The sequence below is a fragment of the Neltuma alba genome, unplaced genomic scaffold, assembly GCF_004799145.2.
Source record: "Neltuma alba isolate B1F8T4 unplaced genomic scaffold, ASM479914v2 tig00011214_pilon, whole genome shotgun sequence".
Taxonomy (NCBI): domain Eukaryota; kingdom Viridiplantae; phylum Streptophyta; class Magnoliopsida; order Fabales; family Fabaceae; genus Neltuma; species Neltuma alba.
Window position 1 is genome coordinate 638,845 of NW_021635938.1, and position 18,705 is coordinate 657,549.

Sequence of the window (18,705 nt, forward strand, 5' to 3'; positions counted from 1 at the left end):
TACTCTTCCGGTCCTAAATATAATATCTTTATACACACTAATATAAAGATTTTATATTTAAGATAAGAGGAGTAGACAAATTAGAGGGTATGAACGTAATATTTTCGCTAAATATGCGAGGGCGTTGGATATAAGTTTATTTGGAATTTTTATGGGGATTTTCGAAGGGGGCAAAAATGTTGGGTTGCCTTTTTCATATATGTGGATATTGTGATGTCCATTTACAGTAAAAACTAATCCGCATAAAAAGGTGAAGGTTTCCGACCAGCCTTCCTCCACTTACAAAAAAGTCGCTTTTGTTCTATTTGCATTAAATGGGAGGCATCTCCATTTTATGGAAGAAAAGTGTAAGTGGTTCTTTTTATTTTTGAATTTATGAAGCATTTTAAGCGAGGCTTTAGTTTTAGGTTTGAGCGACCAAAAAAACCCAAACATGAACCAAACCATTCAATTTTAAATTTTCAAAAATCAAGCCTAGCTAATTATGGATTTTGATCAACTCAGGCTTATTTAAATTAACGTTTGACAAGAGTGACTCTTATGTTAATTGAATTTTGCAAATTAAAGTCAGGATAAAAATCAAATAGTGTAATATAATTTATCCTTCTATATGGTTTTTATTTAAAAAAGGGTTAATTTGATATAAATTTGTTTGGGGTTTAAATATATAAATAAAGGTTAAAAAGTCAAGTGCCAAAAACTGCACACAAAAAAAAAAATTGAGCTAAAGTGATTTTTGGACAAGAAGTAAGTTGAGTCCAAAGCCTTGCCAAATACAATTCTATCATGTTCAATTTTGTTTGATTTTGAACTTTCGCAGGAGAAATTAAGTGTAAAATCAATATTTTGTCTTAAAATATGAGAATAGCACTTGTTATAAAACATGGAAAGGAGTTTTTTCATGAGACTCACTAGGAGTTTTTGATCCAATGATTTAGATTTAACATCTTATAAAAATAAATATTTTTGCTATTTTTAAAAGACATAAATAAATTTAAACCAGTAAATTTAAATTTGAACCATTCACAATTGCGGGGAAAAAATTTTTTTTAAAAAAAAATGTAACGGTCGTAAACTGTTCAGGAAACCACTTTGTTTTGATTTAGCGAAGATATTGTGACATCCCCTCCTCCTCCATTTGGATTAATTTTGTCATAATCCTCATCAGATGCTCTAAACATAAATCCCATGTGCTCCAAATTTGTTTTACATTAGAAGGACAAGCGCATGTTTAAATCCTATTTTATAATTTTCGCATATAGTTTTATTAATAAAATTAAGTGTGGACAGGAGGATCCCATGCAAAGCAGTCCAGAAACGTCTCAATTTAAATAATAAAATGAATAATAATAAGGAAAAATCTTTAAAAAGTGACTGTTAAATTTCAAAATGACAAATCAGGAATTACTATAAAAATATGTTGTTATTTGCTTTGCAAGTGTAGTCATTTTTTTATAAATGTAGTAATCAATACTGATTTGTTATTTTAAAATTCAACAGCCACTTTTTTAAGATTTTTCCTAATAATAATAATAAAAATAAAAATGTATTTCATTTGTTTTGGATAAGAAATGTGTTGCATGATTAATGAAATGACCCCGGTGGCCCAAAGAATTTGAAAATATAAACAACGCCACATGCGACCGAAGGCATTTGAGGCGGTGAAAGGAAAGTGAAAATGAAATTTGAAGTGACAGTGAGAGTAAAAGTCAGTTCTGTTCTGTGACTTTTTTTTTTTTTGACCAGGAGTTCTGTTCTGTGACTTCAAGGAAGAAAACTTTGACATATATATTTGGATGTGTCGGAAAGTGTAGGTCGCCGCTGTGGAAATTGCGGGAGGGAGAAACAGTGAAACACTCCCCGATCTTATTTATAAGATAAAAAGAAGATTTTTTTATTCTGTTTATGAATACTATTTCTGATCTTAAATATAAGAGTTAATTAATTAATTTAAATAGATTAAAAAATAATTTAATTTATTTATTTATAATAAATAGGTGTTATCTTTTCAAAAATATCTTTATTAATCAAATGTACTAGCTAAAACTATCATTATTAAAAAGACTATCTTAAAAAAAGTATAAATATAAGAGACAAAGTGAATTTGAGTTTTGTATTTATGATTAAAATAAAAATCAAACAAAGTCTTATATTAAGAACAGGAGGTAGTATTTCATTAAATTTTTAATGTGAATATACTATTTCATCTTTTATTTATTATAATATAAATAATTATTTTTAAAAAAATGTATATATAAAATAGGAGTAAGGTTAAAAAATTATTATATTTTAATAGAGAGTTGATATACTTTAATATTTTTATTAGTCTATGTAAAATATGCTAAAAATATTTTATAAATCAGACTAAAAGAATACTCATTTTTGGCACTTATTGTAATGGGTTTTTATATAAACTTCCGCTGGTTTGGTTGTGGTATTTTCTAAAGTAAAGGAATTTTAGCCCTAAATTGTTGTTCGAAAAGAAATGCTATTTAGTGTCAAGAAAATAATTATATTCACAGTAATAAATGCAAGGATAAATAATATGCAGGCAATAGAAAAAGAATAAATAAAAATGGAACTAAAAAAACTAATTTTTTTATGTCTTGTAAATAGAATGAGAGAAGGAAGATGGGATGGGGGATGGAGTGGGGTTGGTGGTAGGGAAGGGAGCCACGCGGCGAATAGAGGGAAAGATTAGTGGACAGAGGCCAGTGATCGGGGGACTTCAGGAACCGTACACGTGGAACTTACACCGTCTAAATTTTCCCATCTCTTGACTTTCCCGCTTAGCTGCCCCCCCCCCCCCGCCCCTATCATTAATTAATTAAGTACGTACCTGCGCTTCCGCATCATCCTATTCCCAGTCCACATCCGTCTAATGGCAATGGCCCTCATTGTTAGGTCCATGCATAGCACCTGTCCGCCATGTGTACATCTACGCCTTCACGTCAAACTCTAATATTCAACGCTCATCTCACCCTATTCATACATTCTTTTAAGAGATAAATTTTATTTTCCTATTACATTTTATCCGTTATATGTCATTGTGTAAATTTTTATTTTTTTAAATATATATTAAATAGAGATAAAATTAAAAAATACATAAATTTTAAAATATAATTAATGAGACTCAAGATTTTTATTATTATTTCGGTAAAACATGTTAGATATAAATTTGCCTAGTTAAAGAAGTTGGAATGTCTCTGATGAGAGTGTATAATGGAGGTGAAGGCTGATTAGATCTAATGCATTCAGCATAGGTCTTGTTTGGTATGACGTTAGAAATACTTATAACAATATTTCACGTAAATCAAAACAAAATTTTTATCACATACTGACCTCTCGCATTTTATAAATTACGAATTATTTATAAACTATTTCAAACGTGTTCCAAATTTGTTGAAAGGGTTTTGCTTGCATGCTTAGATTTTTTTTATTTCCTTTTTTGGGATTGTCATTTAGTTTATAGTTTTTTGTTTTTTTTTGTGAGATTTTGTGGGATAGGTTATAATTTTTTTAGTTTTTTTTTGGCTTCGATTATTAATATTTGTAATGATTTTTCATTATATTAATAAAATTGATTTTTTAACAAAAAAATTCAATATGACCGCTTTTTCAAAACTTAAATTCAAAATCTGATTAAATTAGTCTATCACATCCCTTCATTCATTCATGCGTAGACAACATTCAGAGGGCTACATTGCCTACATATTTAAATCCATTTAATAATACTAAATTAATTGTATACTACATGTAATATTTAATATAAAAGCCAATTAAAAAATTAATTTATTCATAAACGTAAAATCTCTATCCACTCTATTTCTAATATTTATCTATTTTATTTTTAAATAATATTTATGATAATTATACATGTTAAGAAGTTTTTTATTAAACACAATTAACAAAAATATTTTAAAAAGTATAGCATATATTTATTATAAATAACTAACTTAACTAATTTTTTAATATTTATAAATTAATTATTTAATTTTTATATTACTGAGCATATATACACATAGGCACCCAGGCGCAAAAAGCCACGTACAAAGCAAATAGTGGGGTGACGAGAAAGCTTGAAATCTTATCCAAATAAGAAAAGGGAGGGGGGAGGCATGATTCCGTTGGGTGGGTGAGAAGTGAGAACTCCTTAGTCCAAACTTTTATCCCCTCACTTCCTCGCTTCTCCTTCCCCTCCAATCCCGTCTCCCTCACTTCACTCTTACCCCCCACTTTCTTCATAATCCATACTTTTCTTTTCTTTTGTATTTTCACTAAAATTACCTCTTCAGTTCTAAATATAAAACTTTTATACATATTGGTATAATGGTTTTATATTTAGAACTAGAAGAGTATTAATTTACACAGACAGTCATATTAAAGTTGGGTCATATTGTTGCATAAATTTGATTTGATATAACATAAAAAGCGAGTAAATCTCATCTTACATGGAATTGGAACAAATTAGAAAAAAGGTGTATATAAGTCATAAAGTCGAAACTTAAAATTTTAAGTTAAAATATAATGTGGAACTCAGATATATTCCTTCTCTCAATCTTAACACACAGGTCATTAATTAAGAATCTTTTGTGTCAAAAGGAGCCTAGTCACACGCGCAGCATTTTATTATCACCAGAGGCCAACTGGGCTCTCCTCCTCTTCTTCTTCTCCTCAGCATGCTCTTTATAGCCAGAGGATATTTAGATGAAACCAAATCAGGATCTAAAGAATAACTTTTAGAGAATAGTTTTTGGATGAATAGATTTTTTTAAAAAAAAAAAAGTAATTTTGATAAAATGAGAATGTGTGGATGATTGTTATCAGAATTTTTTTTCCATGTACAACTTACTAACAATGATATAAGTTAATTTGATAATTAAATAAAAGATAGATTTTAATTTATATTTTTGTTTGAATTTTTTTCCTAAATTAGTCCTAATGTTAATTTACACATGTTAAATATTATATTAAATAGTAATCCCAACGTATATTATTAACAAGTATTTTAGAGAATACAACACATATTTATTATAAATAAATAATTTAACCAATTTTTTTAATATTTATAAAATAGTTGCCTAGCTCTTATATTAAAGATCAAATGTAGTAATTAATATGTGTGTGTATTTATATCCCAAACAATGATTTTATACCTTCAAAAGCAAAAAAAAAAAAAAAAATCATGATTTTATATCCAAGACTATGATTATGAAATCAAAAGTGATTTTGTAAAAAATTATAATGTTTAGTTACTCTAATTCAAACTTTTGAGAAAATATACGATGTTTAGATGTTTGTTTTGGTTTTCTCTTTGAAATCATGATTTAAGGAAGTATCCAAACGCCCCTTAACACGTTAGCACCTACTTTATAGGCATTTTTCTTTCCAACGCTGTTTATCTCTTCATGTTACTCCAAACCTAAAAAAACAGTGCGTGATGATATGACTCTTTTGGAGGTTTGCGGCTGCGCCTTCATCACCATCATTATTATTATTTTCTAAGTAGCTACATCTGGCTTTTATTTGTGTCCAACGTTACGTTTTACACATTATAATAATACGTAATATAATAATACATAATGCACGTGCATTGATTCTAATAGAAATAATTTTTATGTGTGGATGTAAAAAAAAAAAAAGTCTGAGAAATACTATTAATTAGACCTGATGATATTTTTTGGGGGGAGGGGGTGGGGAGCACGAGGAGTGAGGAGAAGCGAGGAATAGTAGAGAAACCTTATCCGAAGAAACAAGATATACCCCAAACCAAGAGACTTTTTTTTTTTTTTTTGGGAAGTCTCAGTCTCTCGCTATTTTTGTTGTACTTTGGGCGCCCTTTTTCCCAAAGTTGGCTCATTATTTCATTTTCCTTCTTAGTCGTGGATTGGCATGCACTAACGTGGGTGTGGGCCATCCTCCTGCCACGTGGCCCCTAATCCACCGTCCATTCCAGTCTTGTCACGGACGATGCCTGATGTGATGGTGAGGCATGATTGGGATGTGGCACCCAAATACCATCAATCATTGCCTCAATGTCACCGGGATATGTTGTTATCTCCTTCTCTTCCCTTCCCTTTCTTTCTTTCCTTTTTTTTCTTTTTAATATTTTGAGAATTTTTTTATTTATGCAAAAAATTGGAATTATACCCTATTCATGCTCTACTCAGTTTTAAATTTTTAATACCCTATCCACTACATTTTAAACGAAACAGGCAAATAATGTAAACCCATTTCTGATTATACGAACCGCATACACACACATAAATGAATTCTACTTTTCCTTCTAATTTCTTCTCTCTTTGTTGTTTTTCATGCAATATTTTTTACAACCCATTTTCAATCATAATTTACAAAATGTGATATATAAATATGAAAAGAATTTTGTCTTAATTTACATAAAATGTGTTTATAAATGTTTATAGATATTGATTTCAAACGAGATATTAATCGATAGCTGAAAACTAATCTTCCATTTAAGTGGGTTTTTTTTCCTTCCCAACAAAGCTTTTTTTGGTGCACACAGCGGAATTCTAATTCCTTCTCTCTTTTTTTTATTTCAATTAAAGTTCATTTTTAAATTATCTATGCAATTTTATCTCCACCATTGAACTGCATCTTCATTTAAAAAATATAAACTTGAATTCATCTACGACAAATATTTTTTAAATCAATAATTTTTAAGCGAGTAATGATTTGCACAATACTAGAAATTGGCCTAAACTATTTTGCAAAAAAAGTAACAATCATCTGTTTATTTCGCTATGCGTCTTGTACTTTATATTGATTTATTTATAGAGATTACAAAATTGTCACAATCATTGATATTATTTGAACAAATAATCAGCAAAACTTGAAATTATCTAGTCTTTACTGTGCTGGTTCTAATTTACATATTTTTCCCTAATAACAAAATTTAATCACTTAACAATCTTTTGTTCTCATGCAAGCAAACATTGTTTGCGAAATTCTCCAAATGGAATAGACAGCAAACTAGTAATGTAATTTTTAAGAGAATATTCCTCCGGTCTTATATTTAGGACCGGAAGAGTAATACTTACAAACAAATTATCTAAACAATTTCATTTAACAAAATTTTAATCGATGTCATTATTCCAAAATTTCGAACTTGATTAGGCGGTATTGTTTCTAGAACTAGGACTATTTGAATGGAAATATATTTTATTTATATTTTCTCTTGAAATGAAATGAACTGATGTTGAGTTTAAGTCGGGATAGAAAAAGACGTTGAGTTGAAAAAACTGATATATTCCCCTCCGAGAAAAAATGGATTGGGCCTCAGTTTTCAGCCCACAAAGGCCCAAAACGACAGCCCACCTTAGACAGACAAAAAGCCGGCCTCATTGAACCCTTAGACTTGTAACAAGTTAGGTATAACATAACATCAGAGGAATCAATCAACTTTTGGATCTAATAAAAAAATTAATCCCTCACTTCCTCACAAAATGATGAACTAAGATTTCAATTCCCATTACTTTGAATAGAATTGTTTCTAATAACAGGATACCTATACGTAACAAAAAAGAAAAGAAAAGCAAAATAAAGAAAATGCAAGAGATCAAACCTCTATAGGGGAGCTTTAATTTGCTTTAAAACAAATAGTGTTGATTTACTAATGATCAGATCCACTTATATTGTTAACAAGTAGATTAGTAGATTTAGTGCCTGTTTGGTTAAGCAGTAAGAACTTAAATAAGCTCGTTTGAATCAAAATAAGTGATTATGAAGCATGATTATCCTGTTTGGATAATTTTTATAAAATCCCAATAAATCATGATTTCACTCTCCTACCGCACTTTTACAATAAGTACTAAGGAGTAACTTATGCATTTGAAGAATCCCTATCAATTTTTATTAATTGAATATTTTTCAATTTACCCTCCCTCACTCTTCTGAAAATCTCTCCCCAAATACTACCTCCAATCCTAATTATAAGAGTTAGCTCACTAATTTGAGGAGACTAAGGAAATAAGCTAAGTTAGTTATTTGTAATAAATATGTGTTGTCCTTTCTAACATATCCTTACCAATCAAGTGTATTGGTTAGAATTATCATTGTTAGAAGGACTACTCTGAGAAAAAATGCATAAATATGAGAGATAAAGTAGATTGAAGTCTTATATTTAAGACTAAAATAAAAGTCAAACAAGGTCTTATATCAAGAACCGAAAGTCAGGTAGTCCTTCTAACAATAATAATTCTAGCCAATACACTTGATTAGTAAGGATATTTTAGGAAAGACAACACATATTTATTACAATAACTAACTTAACTTATTTTCTTAATCTCCTCAAATTAGTCAACTAGCTCTTATAATTAGAACCGGAGGTAGTATTTAATAATATTTATTAAATTCATGCCTTTTGGGTAATTATACATTCATAAGTGACTTTAATAAATGAAAACCAAACATAATCACAATTTTTTAAAGTCACTTATAAAAAAAAATCCAAATAGAAATCACAATTAACCAACATCACTTATAACTAGTGTCACTTATAAAATTTACAATGATCTAAAATCACAGTTGTTCATTATTAATCCAAATATGGCACCTATTGAAGTATTTCAGTGTTATAATAGTAATAATTTTAGTGCTATAACAGTAATAATAATATTCTCTAAAAGATTTTCTTAATTTACACGAGTTGTACAAAACTTCGTGGACTTGTCAGTGTCATGTTACTTCTAAATTTCAGCATCATTGATGTATATGCATGAATAATTCTTAAAAAAATTGAAAAAGAGGATGAGTTAAACAGAAAATATATAACTAGTTAATCATCGTAGCTTGATTCAACGCTTAATTATCATGTCCCATAAGTCATATATTCTGGTCCCATTATGATAATCTTTTAAATATGGAAGTCGGTTTGTCAGATCGATAAGTTTAGGTTAAAATTCTTACCATGTGAAAAAGTTATTTTATGTATATTCTCAGTCAAGAAAAGGAACAAGAAGCTATAAAATTAATTAAAATCTTCATCAATGATATGATGCTTAATGTATGATCAGCGATGTGAAAAAAATAATTTTGTTATAGAAAATAGATAAATTAGATAAAGATGGAGATGATAAAACCTTCAAATGACAGCGGATATCGGAGGATTTTGCCAGATTAATTTTAAAATTTTGTAGAATTCTTTTGGAAGGTTAGAGGATTTGAACTTTTCATGCTACAATTACAGTTTTGTTCCATCATATATTATCTGGCTTACCTTGCTTCAAACGACAGGAGTTACAGAATTTAATTAGAAGTAGAATACATAAAATATTTCCTAAAACATATACTGACAGAAAAATAGGCAGGCATTCAATTACCTTTTCCCTATTAAAACATGTCGGAAATTCAAAGCCTTCAAAAGTTGGGGGGGGGGGGAATCGTCATCACTAGACCATATAAAGTATAAACTGATTTTAATGACGCCATCTAAACTGATTTTAATGACGCCATCTATAAAATAACTTTTGATATATGTAGTATGTATCCACACTATATGTATTACCTTCGGTCTTTAATATAAAAATTAGTTGACTAATTTGAACAGATTAAAAAAACTAGCTAAGTTGGTTATTTGTAATAAATGGAGTTTTTTTTTCTAAAATATTATTGTTAATTAAGTATATTAGTTAGACTACTATTTTACAAGTACTATCTTAAGATAAATAAATAAATAAATAAGAAACAAAGTGAATTGAGTTCTTATATTAAGAATAGAAAGTAATATAATTTGGTTGAAACATTATTAGAGATAAAAGCGATTGAATTGAAGCTTTGCAAGACCAAAGAACAGCAGGCATGCATCTTTATTCACCCTGTTTCCAGACAAAACATTCTGGTTTGGGAGCATGCAAGGTCTCACAAAATCAATCAAACTTGTTGGAAAATCCTAGGGATTTGTTTTTGTATATTTCATTTTGATGTTTTAAATCTCGAAGGGGGGTTTGTGTGGGCATCCCCCCCCCTCTCTATATATATATATATAGACTTCTTCATGATCGTATGATGATGCCAATATTTAAGAAAATATATATTAGGCTTTATAATATATGTAGTACTTCAATTTTCTTCACCAACAATATCCTTTTGATTTCTCTCGCTTCATTGCTCACACATACACAGCCACAAACCTCGGAAAATTGTCCCTTGTCTTGATAGCTTCTATCACAAAAGACACCTGCCATGGGTCTGTACGTCTTTTCTCAGCAATAAGGACAACAGGCAGAACAGATACATAAAAGGTACGTACAAATTAAAAGTTCATAATAAGCACTATGTGTAGTGTGACACACACAGAGACACAGAGAGAGAGAGAGAGAGAGAGAGGAATGAATTAGTAGATGCAAAATAACTAAAAGAAGCAATTATATATGTTTACGTATATGATGAAAATGAAGGGGGTGGGATTACAGGAAATTGATCGATGAACACTCAATTTATAAGGCACATTCCATAAAAGTGATGAAGATCGAAGATGATACATAGTAATGAGAGAGTTTGATTCTGCAAGGAGCTTTGCAAATTCCCAAGAGCATAACACAGAAGCAATGCCATCCATATGTGAAATATAGGCAGAGAGAGAGAGAGAGATCATAGAAACTCAGCTTCCCAATACATTTGATTACGCCTTGCAAGCAAATCGCTGAAGACAAATCGTCCCACTTTCATTATAATCTGATACACCTACCACTGATCATCCTGCTGTCACAATAATTACAAGCATTATTGATCATCTCTCTGTCTAAATGAGGCCAATTATATCAGTCCATGCACGTACACTTCACCTTATATATATGTATTAATATATATGCTTGATATGTACCCAGCAGGCATATATCTCTAAGCCCAATAATATTATATCCAGGAATTAAATTTACCATTAATTAATAATAATCTTGTGTTTGGCTGAGTTTAAGGAATGCATTTCTTTCACATACTAAAGAAAGAATAGAACAAGGGAATGATGGGGATTATTCTTGGGTAGGGTTTGAGTAATTTAAGCAGGATGCATGGAAATTAAACTCGATATATAAATCTAATTAGTAAATTTGTAGAGTTTGTAGGGAAATCTCGAAACAGCCATTGTACCAAACAGCACCAAATGAGAGCTTCAACTAAGCAACAAAACAACTTCATCATGTTTACATGCATCGTTTCAAATGATTCTTCCAAAGTTTGAATATATATGGCATATATAGGCAGACCGAGTTAATTTTAAAGAGATTGATATGCTTGTTAAAAGTCTGTTCATATCTAATCATATTTGGCTTTCTATGGAAGAATATGTGGTTCCCATGTGCCCTTTTAGAACGGGTATGCATGAAAAGTCTTGCTTTACTTCACCAAGGTCAAAACTAAAAACTGAAGGGTGAAGAATACACACACATATTATGAATATCCAAATATTATAATTAAATCATATCATTTTCATCCCACTCATCCATTCCCATGAGTTGTAAATGAATTCTTAGTACCACCATCTCCTACAGAATTCAATTCCAAAATTGCTCCATTGATGACTGGCCACCTAGCTAGCTTTCTCTACCAACAGTCAAAGTCTTCCTTTTTGTTTTTTGGGTTATATATTGCAGAGTTTGTCTAGCACGAGTAAACCTCTACTTCTTCAAGTTGTTCGTTTCAATGAAACAAAGCTGTAATGTATATGTTAAAGACCATACAGAGCAGGGTATTTAACCCTTATCAGGAGTATCTATATGGGCACTCTAAACGAAACAGTTGCCGCTACTTTATGTTTTAAAAAGCGTGTAAAAGGAAAGGCCAAAACAACAAGAAACAAAAAAAATTTTGGGGGGAGAGAGAAAGAGAGGCATGAAGCATGCATGTTTACACCCAAAATGGCAGATCATGGACCTTGGAGACAAGGGAGCCGAAGAGAATGTGATATACTTTAAACTATTTCAGATTCCCCAGCACAAGAACTGCCGAGTCAAAAGTGTGTGCCTGGTACTTTGGTTCGTGAATACAAACAAAGCAAAAACCCTAAATAGGGCTCCTCTTCAGCTACCTGACAGTACTGATGTAATATTCCCTTGATATTTCCTATAAACTACACATGATTTTTGTATGCTTATTATTATTATGTTAGGCTTTAACACCACACTAGTCTTGTACGTAGCTCAATAATCCATATACATTTATATTATATATATGCAGTAAGTTTTGACAGGTAATTTGATCAGTAGACTAATCACTTCAGATAAAACCATCAACTAGATTTAATATTCAAACTATATATACACAGTCTGTGTAACACAGACACACAAAAGAACGAGTCTTTTCTTTTATATATATATATATTATTCCAACTGGTATTTGAAGTTCCATATGTAGCCGACAAGATCATGTGAGATGATGCGAAGCACAAGGCTCAAGCATTTGCCTAACCAAACAATGCACAGTTTCCTTCTGATCAAATTTCTATTGATTAATTATATATTCGTACTTATTATAATCACACCCTTGAAAATGAATGGCACTTTCATGAAGAGAATAAAAACTACTGTGTCCCACAGAATCAGATGTTGGACGACACGCAAAATCTAATTGAAGGTACAAGGGGTGAACTATAAAGGAGCATACAGTGCAGAAAAAGAAACACATATTGCTTAATACACGAAAGATTGCAATAAGTGGGACACGATAGCTAGCTAAGAGATGTGACGAGAGTGAGAATAGTTAAGGAGTTTATTAATTATTAATTAACAAAGCATATTTGATATTTAATTAGCATACCATCAGGTTTTCCCTCCAACATCCATCCGAAAGATTCCATTCAATCATGACTTTGTTAGTATAAAATTGAGACTTTGAAAAACCCTCACAAAAAGCATGCATTTTTCACAATTTAATATTTGGTAACATGATTTTTAAGGAACCTCAAACCTTAATTAATCGAGTGCTTTCAATGATTTGTTTATTTTGATGCCGAGTCACACAAGAAAGTGTAAGACATGCCACTTAATTATTCATGGGACACAAAATCTGCAGAATCTTAGAAAGGCCAAATTAGGGGAAAGTGTTCGATGACAAATATTTTAATTGATATATTGCCACAAATCAGTGCTTTTCTTAATAATTAGTACTGCCTATTTATTAGTGCTAATTGCATCTTAATTATGCTTTAATTCTGACAAAACAATTAGCTTAACAATCACAAAGTTAGCACAAGTGGAAGTGGAACTTCTGTTCTTCCCAGTATATATATTTACTTCCTTGGTCGTTTTGGAGTACCAATGCAACGCACTTGCTTTATAATAAACTAAAAACTAAATTGTCACTAACTCCCATTTCATCACCTGTGATCTAGCTACATATCTCTTAATGTTATATTAATTAATAAAGCCAAAAATCAACAAACGTGTGATCTAAAGTTAATTATTCCTCAATGAAGCAAGCAATTGAACTTGATCTTATTATATATATAGCACCAGTATACTTATATATGTATACATACATGTGTGTATATATATATAGAGAGAGAGAACCATATAGAACCAGTGTACTTAATCAACCTAGTATAAATAAGCACAGCCCAACCATTAAACTATTGAAAGATTCAACTTCTCTCATCAATCTAGTTCACAGATAATTAGTAGAACGAGTTTTCTTCAGAAGAAAACGTCGACATATATGATCTTTTCAGTGGGATGGATAGTTAAGTGAGAGAGACTAGCGAAAGAGATCATGGAATCAATCAAGAAAAGCTCACTAGTTAGTAATTAGTTGATGAGAAGTAAATTAAAAAGAAAATTAAAGGAAAAACTAATTACCATAATTCCTTGAGGAAGCTGAATCATGAAACAGAATGGAGGAATCAATCAAGAGAAGTGCATGGTTGAAGACGAAGTAGTGGATTCATCAGTGCCCATTCTTTGATTTGTAGCAGTCGTTGTGGTCGTGGTCTTCTTCTTCTTCTTGTAAGGGATACCTCTAGCCTTAGCCTGACACTCCCTGACCTCTCTAAGGTACACCCTTATGGAGCCACTGGCAAAAGGGTTAGTCTCAGGGGTACCACCATTCTCCTCATAAGCAGCCCTGAGTCTGCCTATGAGAGCATCCAGACTACCCCAGGCTTGCCGGAGAGGGCACGTGCAGGGTGCCGGCGGCTCCGGCTGGCCATAAAACATACAACCTTGGAGATGAACCTTAGTCTTGCCGAACTGGTCCAGGTAGCGAAGGAAGTCCAACACATGGTTGCAATTGCATTGAGATAAAGGCACTGGAGGCCTCTGGTTCTTCAGATACTGCCCAAATGTGTTCCAATCCCTTCTCTTTTGTGACTCATAGCGGCTAAGTGTAGGGCTCGAGGAAGAAGACGATCCTTCTGCAGTTAAATCCATCCCACTACTAGACATGTTGTTCTTGGGGTATCACACTGATACGAGAACAACGAAAGTAATTAAGATCAGTGTTTGTTCTGTTTGATAAAGGCGAGAAGAAGATGATAGAGAGGTGAAAAGTGAAAGGAATAGGGAGAAGAAGAAGGAGAGGAGAGTGGAGGAAGATGGAGATCACGACGTCATTGGGCTAACACTGAGTAGACATGAGATGGGCCATATCAGTTGCTTTCTCTTCATCTTTTTTTCTTATATACTCCTTTAATGACATTTATCATTATCATTAAGTGTCTGTATGTATATATACATCCCCCACCTCCCTCTCCCTCTTGTTTGGTAGTACAATTATTATTGTTGTTTCCCCTTAAATTGTAAACATGTCTGTAGGATAATCAAAGTATGTTTGCTCATTTTTGTTTAGGCACCTATTATAAATCAAATCTCCTTTTGAAAAACATGTATGAATCGCAATCTATGAGATCCTTATTATAAGGACACCCTCAAGTTAATTAATTAGTCGCAACCATATGTATTGGCTAGTAATTGTGATTTTTAAATAACAACTCATAGATTAATTAAAGGAAATATTCATAAAAGTTAATTGATATACTATACGATCTCCCTGCTTCTTTCCTATCAATTATGGGGACTGGAATTTAAAAAAAGAAAAAAACTGCGACAGACTCCCGATCCATTTTTCTAATTATGTTCTCCATAATACTTCATATATTCTGTCCTACCCCACCCCCCCCCCCAAAAAAAAAAACTCCTGTAGGTGTCTTTCCTAATTTGTTTGCATTTTATGTATGTAGGAAGGGTTTTCTTCAATTTCCATCTTTAATCCATCTGAAGCAAACTTGGCCACCGAAATAAAGAGGCAATTTTCTAATATAAAGAATTTGTTTGATTTTTAATATCGTTGTGGAATTTTAGGTGGACTTTCCAATCTCTTTAATCTTTCGCTTCAAATTAATTTTTTTCAACAACATTGATCGAACCAAAGTTTCCTTAGTGTGCTGAGTCTCAAAAAAGTTAATTTCAATAATTAGTGCAGAATTAACATGATTGTCAGGAATCAAATTCATATATATAATTGACCATATAAATATGTATGAAAAAGAAGAATCAACTTTTAATTTCCCTTTGAACTCTTTTTTAGGCTTTTGACACCTTCCTTAAACTTTGGACAACAAACATATGGATGTGACTCAGTTTTCAAACAAAAACAAAACGATGAATAATATGTAAGATAGTACTACATACTAGTTTTCTAGTCGAGATTTGGATCGTTCATCTTGTTTTGTCAACTTCTCAGTCCCAGTATGGGGTGGTTTGGTAGAACCAAGTATAAAGATGGGTCGAGGGAGACGTGGAATCCATCCAATTTAAAATATAAATGGGGTTATTTTAATTAATTACCTGAACATATATATTTGTATAGTCTATGAATTGTGATTTGTGCTTGTTGAAATTTATGAGGATGAACACCACTAATGTGAAACCTTAGTGGCTGTCGTAAAGGTGGTTGGCAATTCATGTGGATATTTGTCACCTCAAAATGATATGGCGACTTTTATTCAGGATTAGGGATTCTATGCTCATTCAACAACTAATTGATTATCTTTAAAGGAGTACATTAATTAACTGATGTTTATTTTCTCAATCATTAAAATGATACTACCTCCGGTCCTAATAATAAAAACCAGTTGACTAATTTGAGGAGATTAAGAAAGTAAGTTGAGTTAGTTATTTGTCCTAAATAAGTGTTGTCTTTTCTAAAATATCCTTATTAATCAAGTGTATTGACTAGAACTATCATTATTAGAAGGGCTACTTTGGAAAAAAAAATATAAATATGAGAGACAAAGTGAATTAAGGTATTATATTTAAGATCAAAATAAAAGTCAAACAGGGTCTTATATTAAGGACCAGAAGTAGTAATAATTTATTCAAAATTTTAGGATATATATTTAATCTAATAAATTGTGCATATATAAATAAATTAACATGTCAAACGAGCCCTAGTACATGTACGTGGTTCTATACACCAATTAAGTGACGTACTCAAGGACTGCAGTAAACGTAGATGTACGGGAAAGAACAGTATCAATGTTTTACTCAGCTTCTCTTCTTTTCTATAGGACATTATTGTCCTCATTTTAATAATACTCCAATAATTATGGAAAAATTGCTATGAAGTCTCAAATAAATAATATAATTATTAAAAATTCTCAACGATAACAAAACATCTTGCAATAACAAATTCTAAAATATTAAATAATAACTATTCACTTGTTATTAGTACTTATTAGTAATTAGTTTTTTTCTTTGAGACCTCATTGTAATTTCTCAAATTATTATTATTATCAAATACCCAGAAGGTTTTACAAGCTCATGCTAATGACGTTTAATTTAAAGTTGAGTTAAATATTGCCGAGAACTCGTTACCATTTTAACGAATTTAGTTAAAGTTAGTTATGTATTAAAACATTTGTAATGTCTCAAAATTAGTGTTAAGTCAAAAAAAAAAAAAGGGAAATCAGTTGGGTGTGAAAACTTTTATATTTTCAGAATCATCCTTGTTCAATTTTTGGAAAAATGAATTTTTTTCAATACTGTGTTCACCAACTGTGGGGCAAGTTTGAAATGGGTTATAAATATTAAGAAAAATTAGTGAGAAGAACCTGATAAAATTTTATACATAAAAGTACCAATACCTGGTCAATATTGCGTCCAAAAATTACAAGTACTCTGATTTAAATCTTTCTTACTAATAAATTTTTAATGAGAGCTTGTTTTTTCAATTTTCCGTAAATATTATACTCTTTTAATTTTAAATATAAAACTAAATAACTAGTTGATATATAGATTAAGAATAAAAAGAGGTAATAAGTTTTATTAAAAAGGTAATCTTATAAACAGTATGTATTGCAAGGCTTTTAAGAGACAAGGGGAATCAAAACTTCAGAGTCTGTAACACACACGCACACAGAGCTCGCTGTTAAGTGGAGGTATGAAGATGTGAAAGCGGATCGAGTCTACACATTATGGGTCCTTAATTGGTTGTCTTTATCTTTATCTTTTTTTTCTTAAGTACCACTATCTTTTTATTAAATAATACTGTTTGATACACTGTACATCTAAATGTGAGACGAGAATTCGAATGTTAATATAGGAAATAATCTTTCCTATTAGACTCAACAACTATCGATAATTGGTTGTTTTTACTAAGTACATAGATAAGTGCGTCCCAGAATGTGCACGGAGGCCCTAAAATGTTAACCACAAGATTCATATATAGGCATCCATAAATTATACATATACTTTTGCTACATCACACATAAAGTCTCCTCCAGAAACTTTCTATTTCAGATTTGCCTGACCCGCTTCCTACTGTTCAAATTAATCAGTGTCTTTATATGTATGCATCCAACTATTCATGTAACTGACCTTAAATTTAGTGGGATAGAATTTGTTGTTATACAAGAACATATTTTTATTAAATTTTTAATATAAAATTTATATTTGAATAGTTAGATTTAATTTTAAACATAAGATTTCAAGAATCCGCTTTGTCTCTTATATATATATATTTATCACTTTTTAGATTAATCCATCTAACTTATAAACTAATATATAAGATATTTTAGAAAAAATATGTTATCTTTATTATAATTAACTAATTTATTTATTTTTTAATTTAACATAATTAATTAAGTAGGTTTTATATTTAAAACCAGAGCTAATACTTCATGCATGCTCACAAAATAACGTGTCAAGGAATAGTATGATGCACGTAGTTTATTTGAACAGGACTTGGAGATCACAAAATTATGATAGTTCATGCTTAAACTAATAATCAAAATCATCTTTTTAAACTTAAACAGAGAAACCCAATGCTACCCGTCGTAATAAAGTCATCTCTAGAAATAGTTTTTTTTTTTTTGCCCCTTCTTCATATGTTACATTTTGGCTGTGTGGTTGGCTTTATGCTCAATCCAAGCGTCTCGATGTGTAATTGATATTAACCCATTCTTAATATAAGAGCTATTTTAATTTTTAATTTGGTTCTAAATATAAGACTCTAATCTACTTTGTTTTTCATATTTATCTATTTATTTCAAAATAAATTTTATAATAGTTGCACATGTTAAAAGTTCAATCAAATAATAGTTTTAGTTAATATTATCTCCGGTCCTTAACATAATAGCTCTTTTAACTTTTATTTTGGTCTTAATATAAGACTCCCAATCCACTTTGTCTTTTATATTTATCATTCTTTTCAAGATAATCCTTACAATAATGGTAATTCTAACCAATGTACTTG

General features: G+C 30.8%; 1 protein-coding gene across 2 annotated transcripts; it reads right to left on the reverse strand.

Moving 5' to 3' along the window:
* Positions 1–10,346: 10,346 nt before the first annotated feature.
* LOC114762371 (protein LIGHT-DEPENDENT SHORT HYPOCOTYLS 10) lies at positions 10,347–14,592 on the reverse strand. Of its 2 annotated transcripts, none has more exons than XM_028951840.1 (2): positions 13,812–14,592; positions 10,347–10,722 (listed from the first exon to the last, which is right to left on the reverse strand). In XM_028951840.1, the coding sequence occupies exon 1, from the start codon at positions 14,394–14,396 to the stop codon at positions 13,860–13,862; it is 537 nt and encodes a 178-aa protein (XP_028807673.1). In that variant the 5' UTR covers positions 14,397–14,592; the 3' UTR covers positions 10,347–10,722; positions 13,812–13,859. The 2 variants fall into 2 exon arrangements, with proteins under 2 accessions (XP_028807673.1, XP_028807672.1); XM_028951839.1 differs by having other exon boundaries at positions 10,347–10,719; positions 13,812–14,591.
* Positions 14,593–18,705: the final 4,113 nt, after the last annotated feature.

Coding starts and splice junctions, on each gene's coding strand:
- LOC114762371 (XM_028951840.1), bottom strand. CDS start 14,396: ATGTCTAGTAGTGGGATGGATTTAACTGCAGAAGGATCGTCTTCTTCC.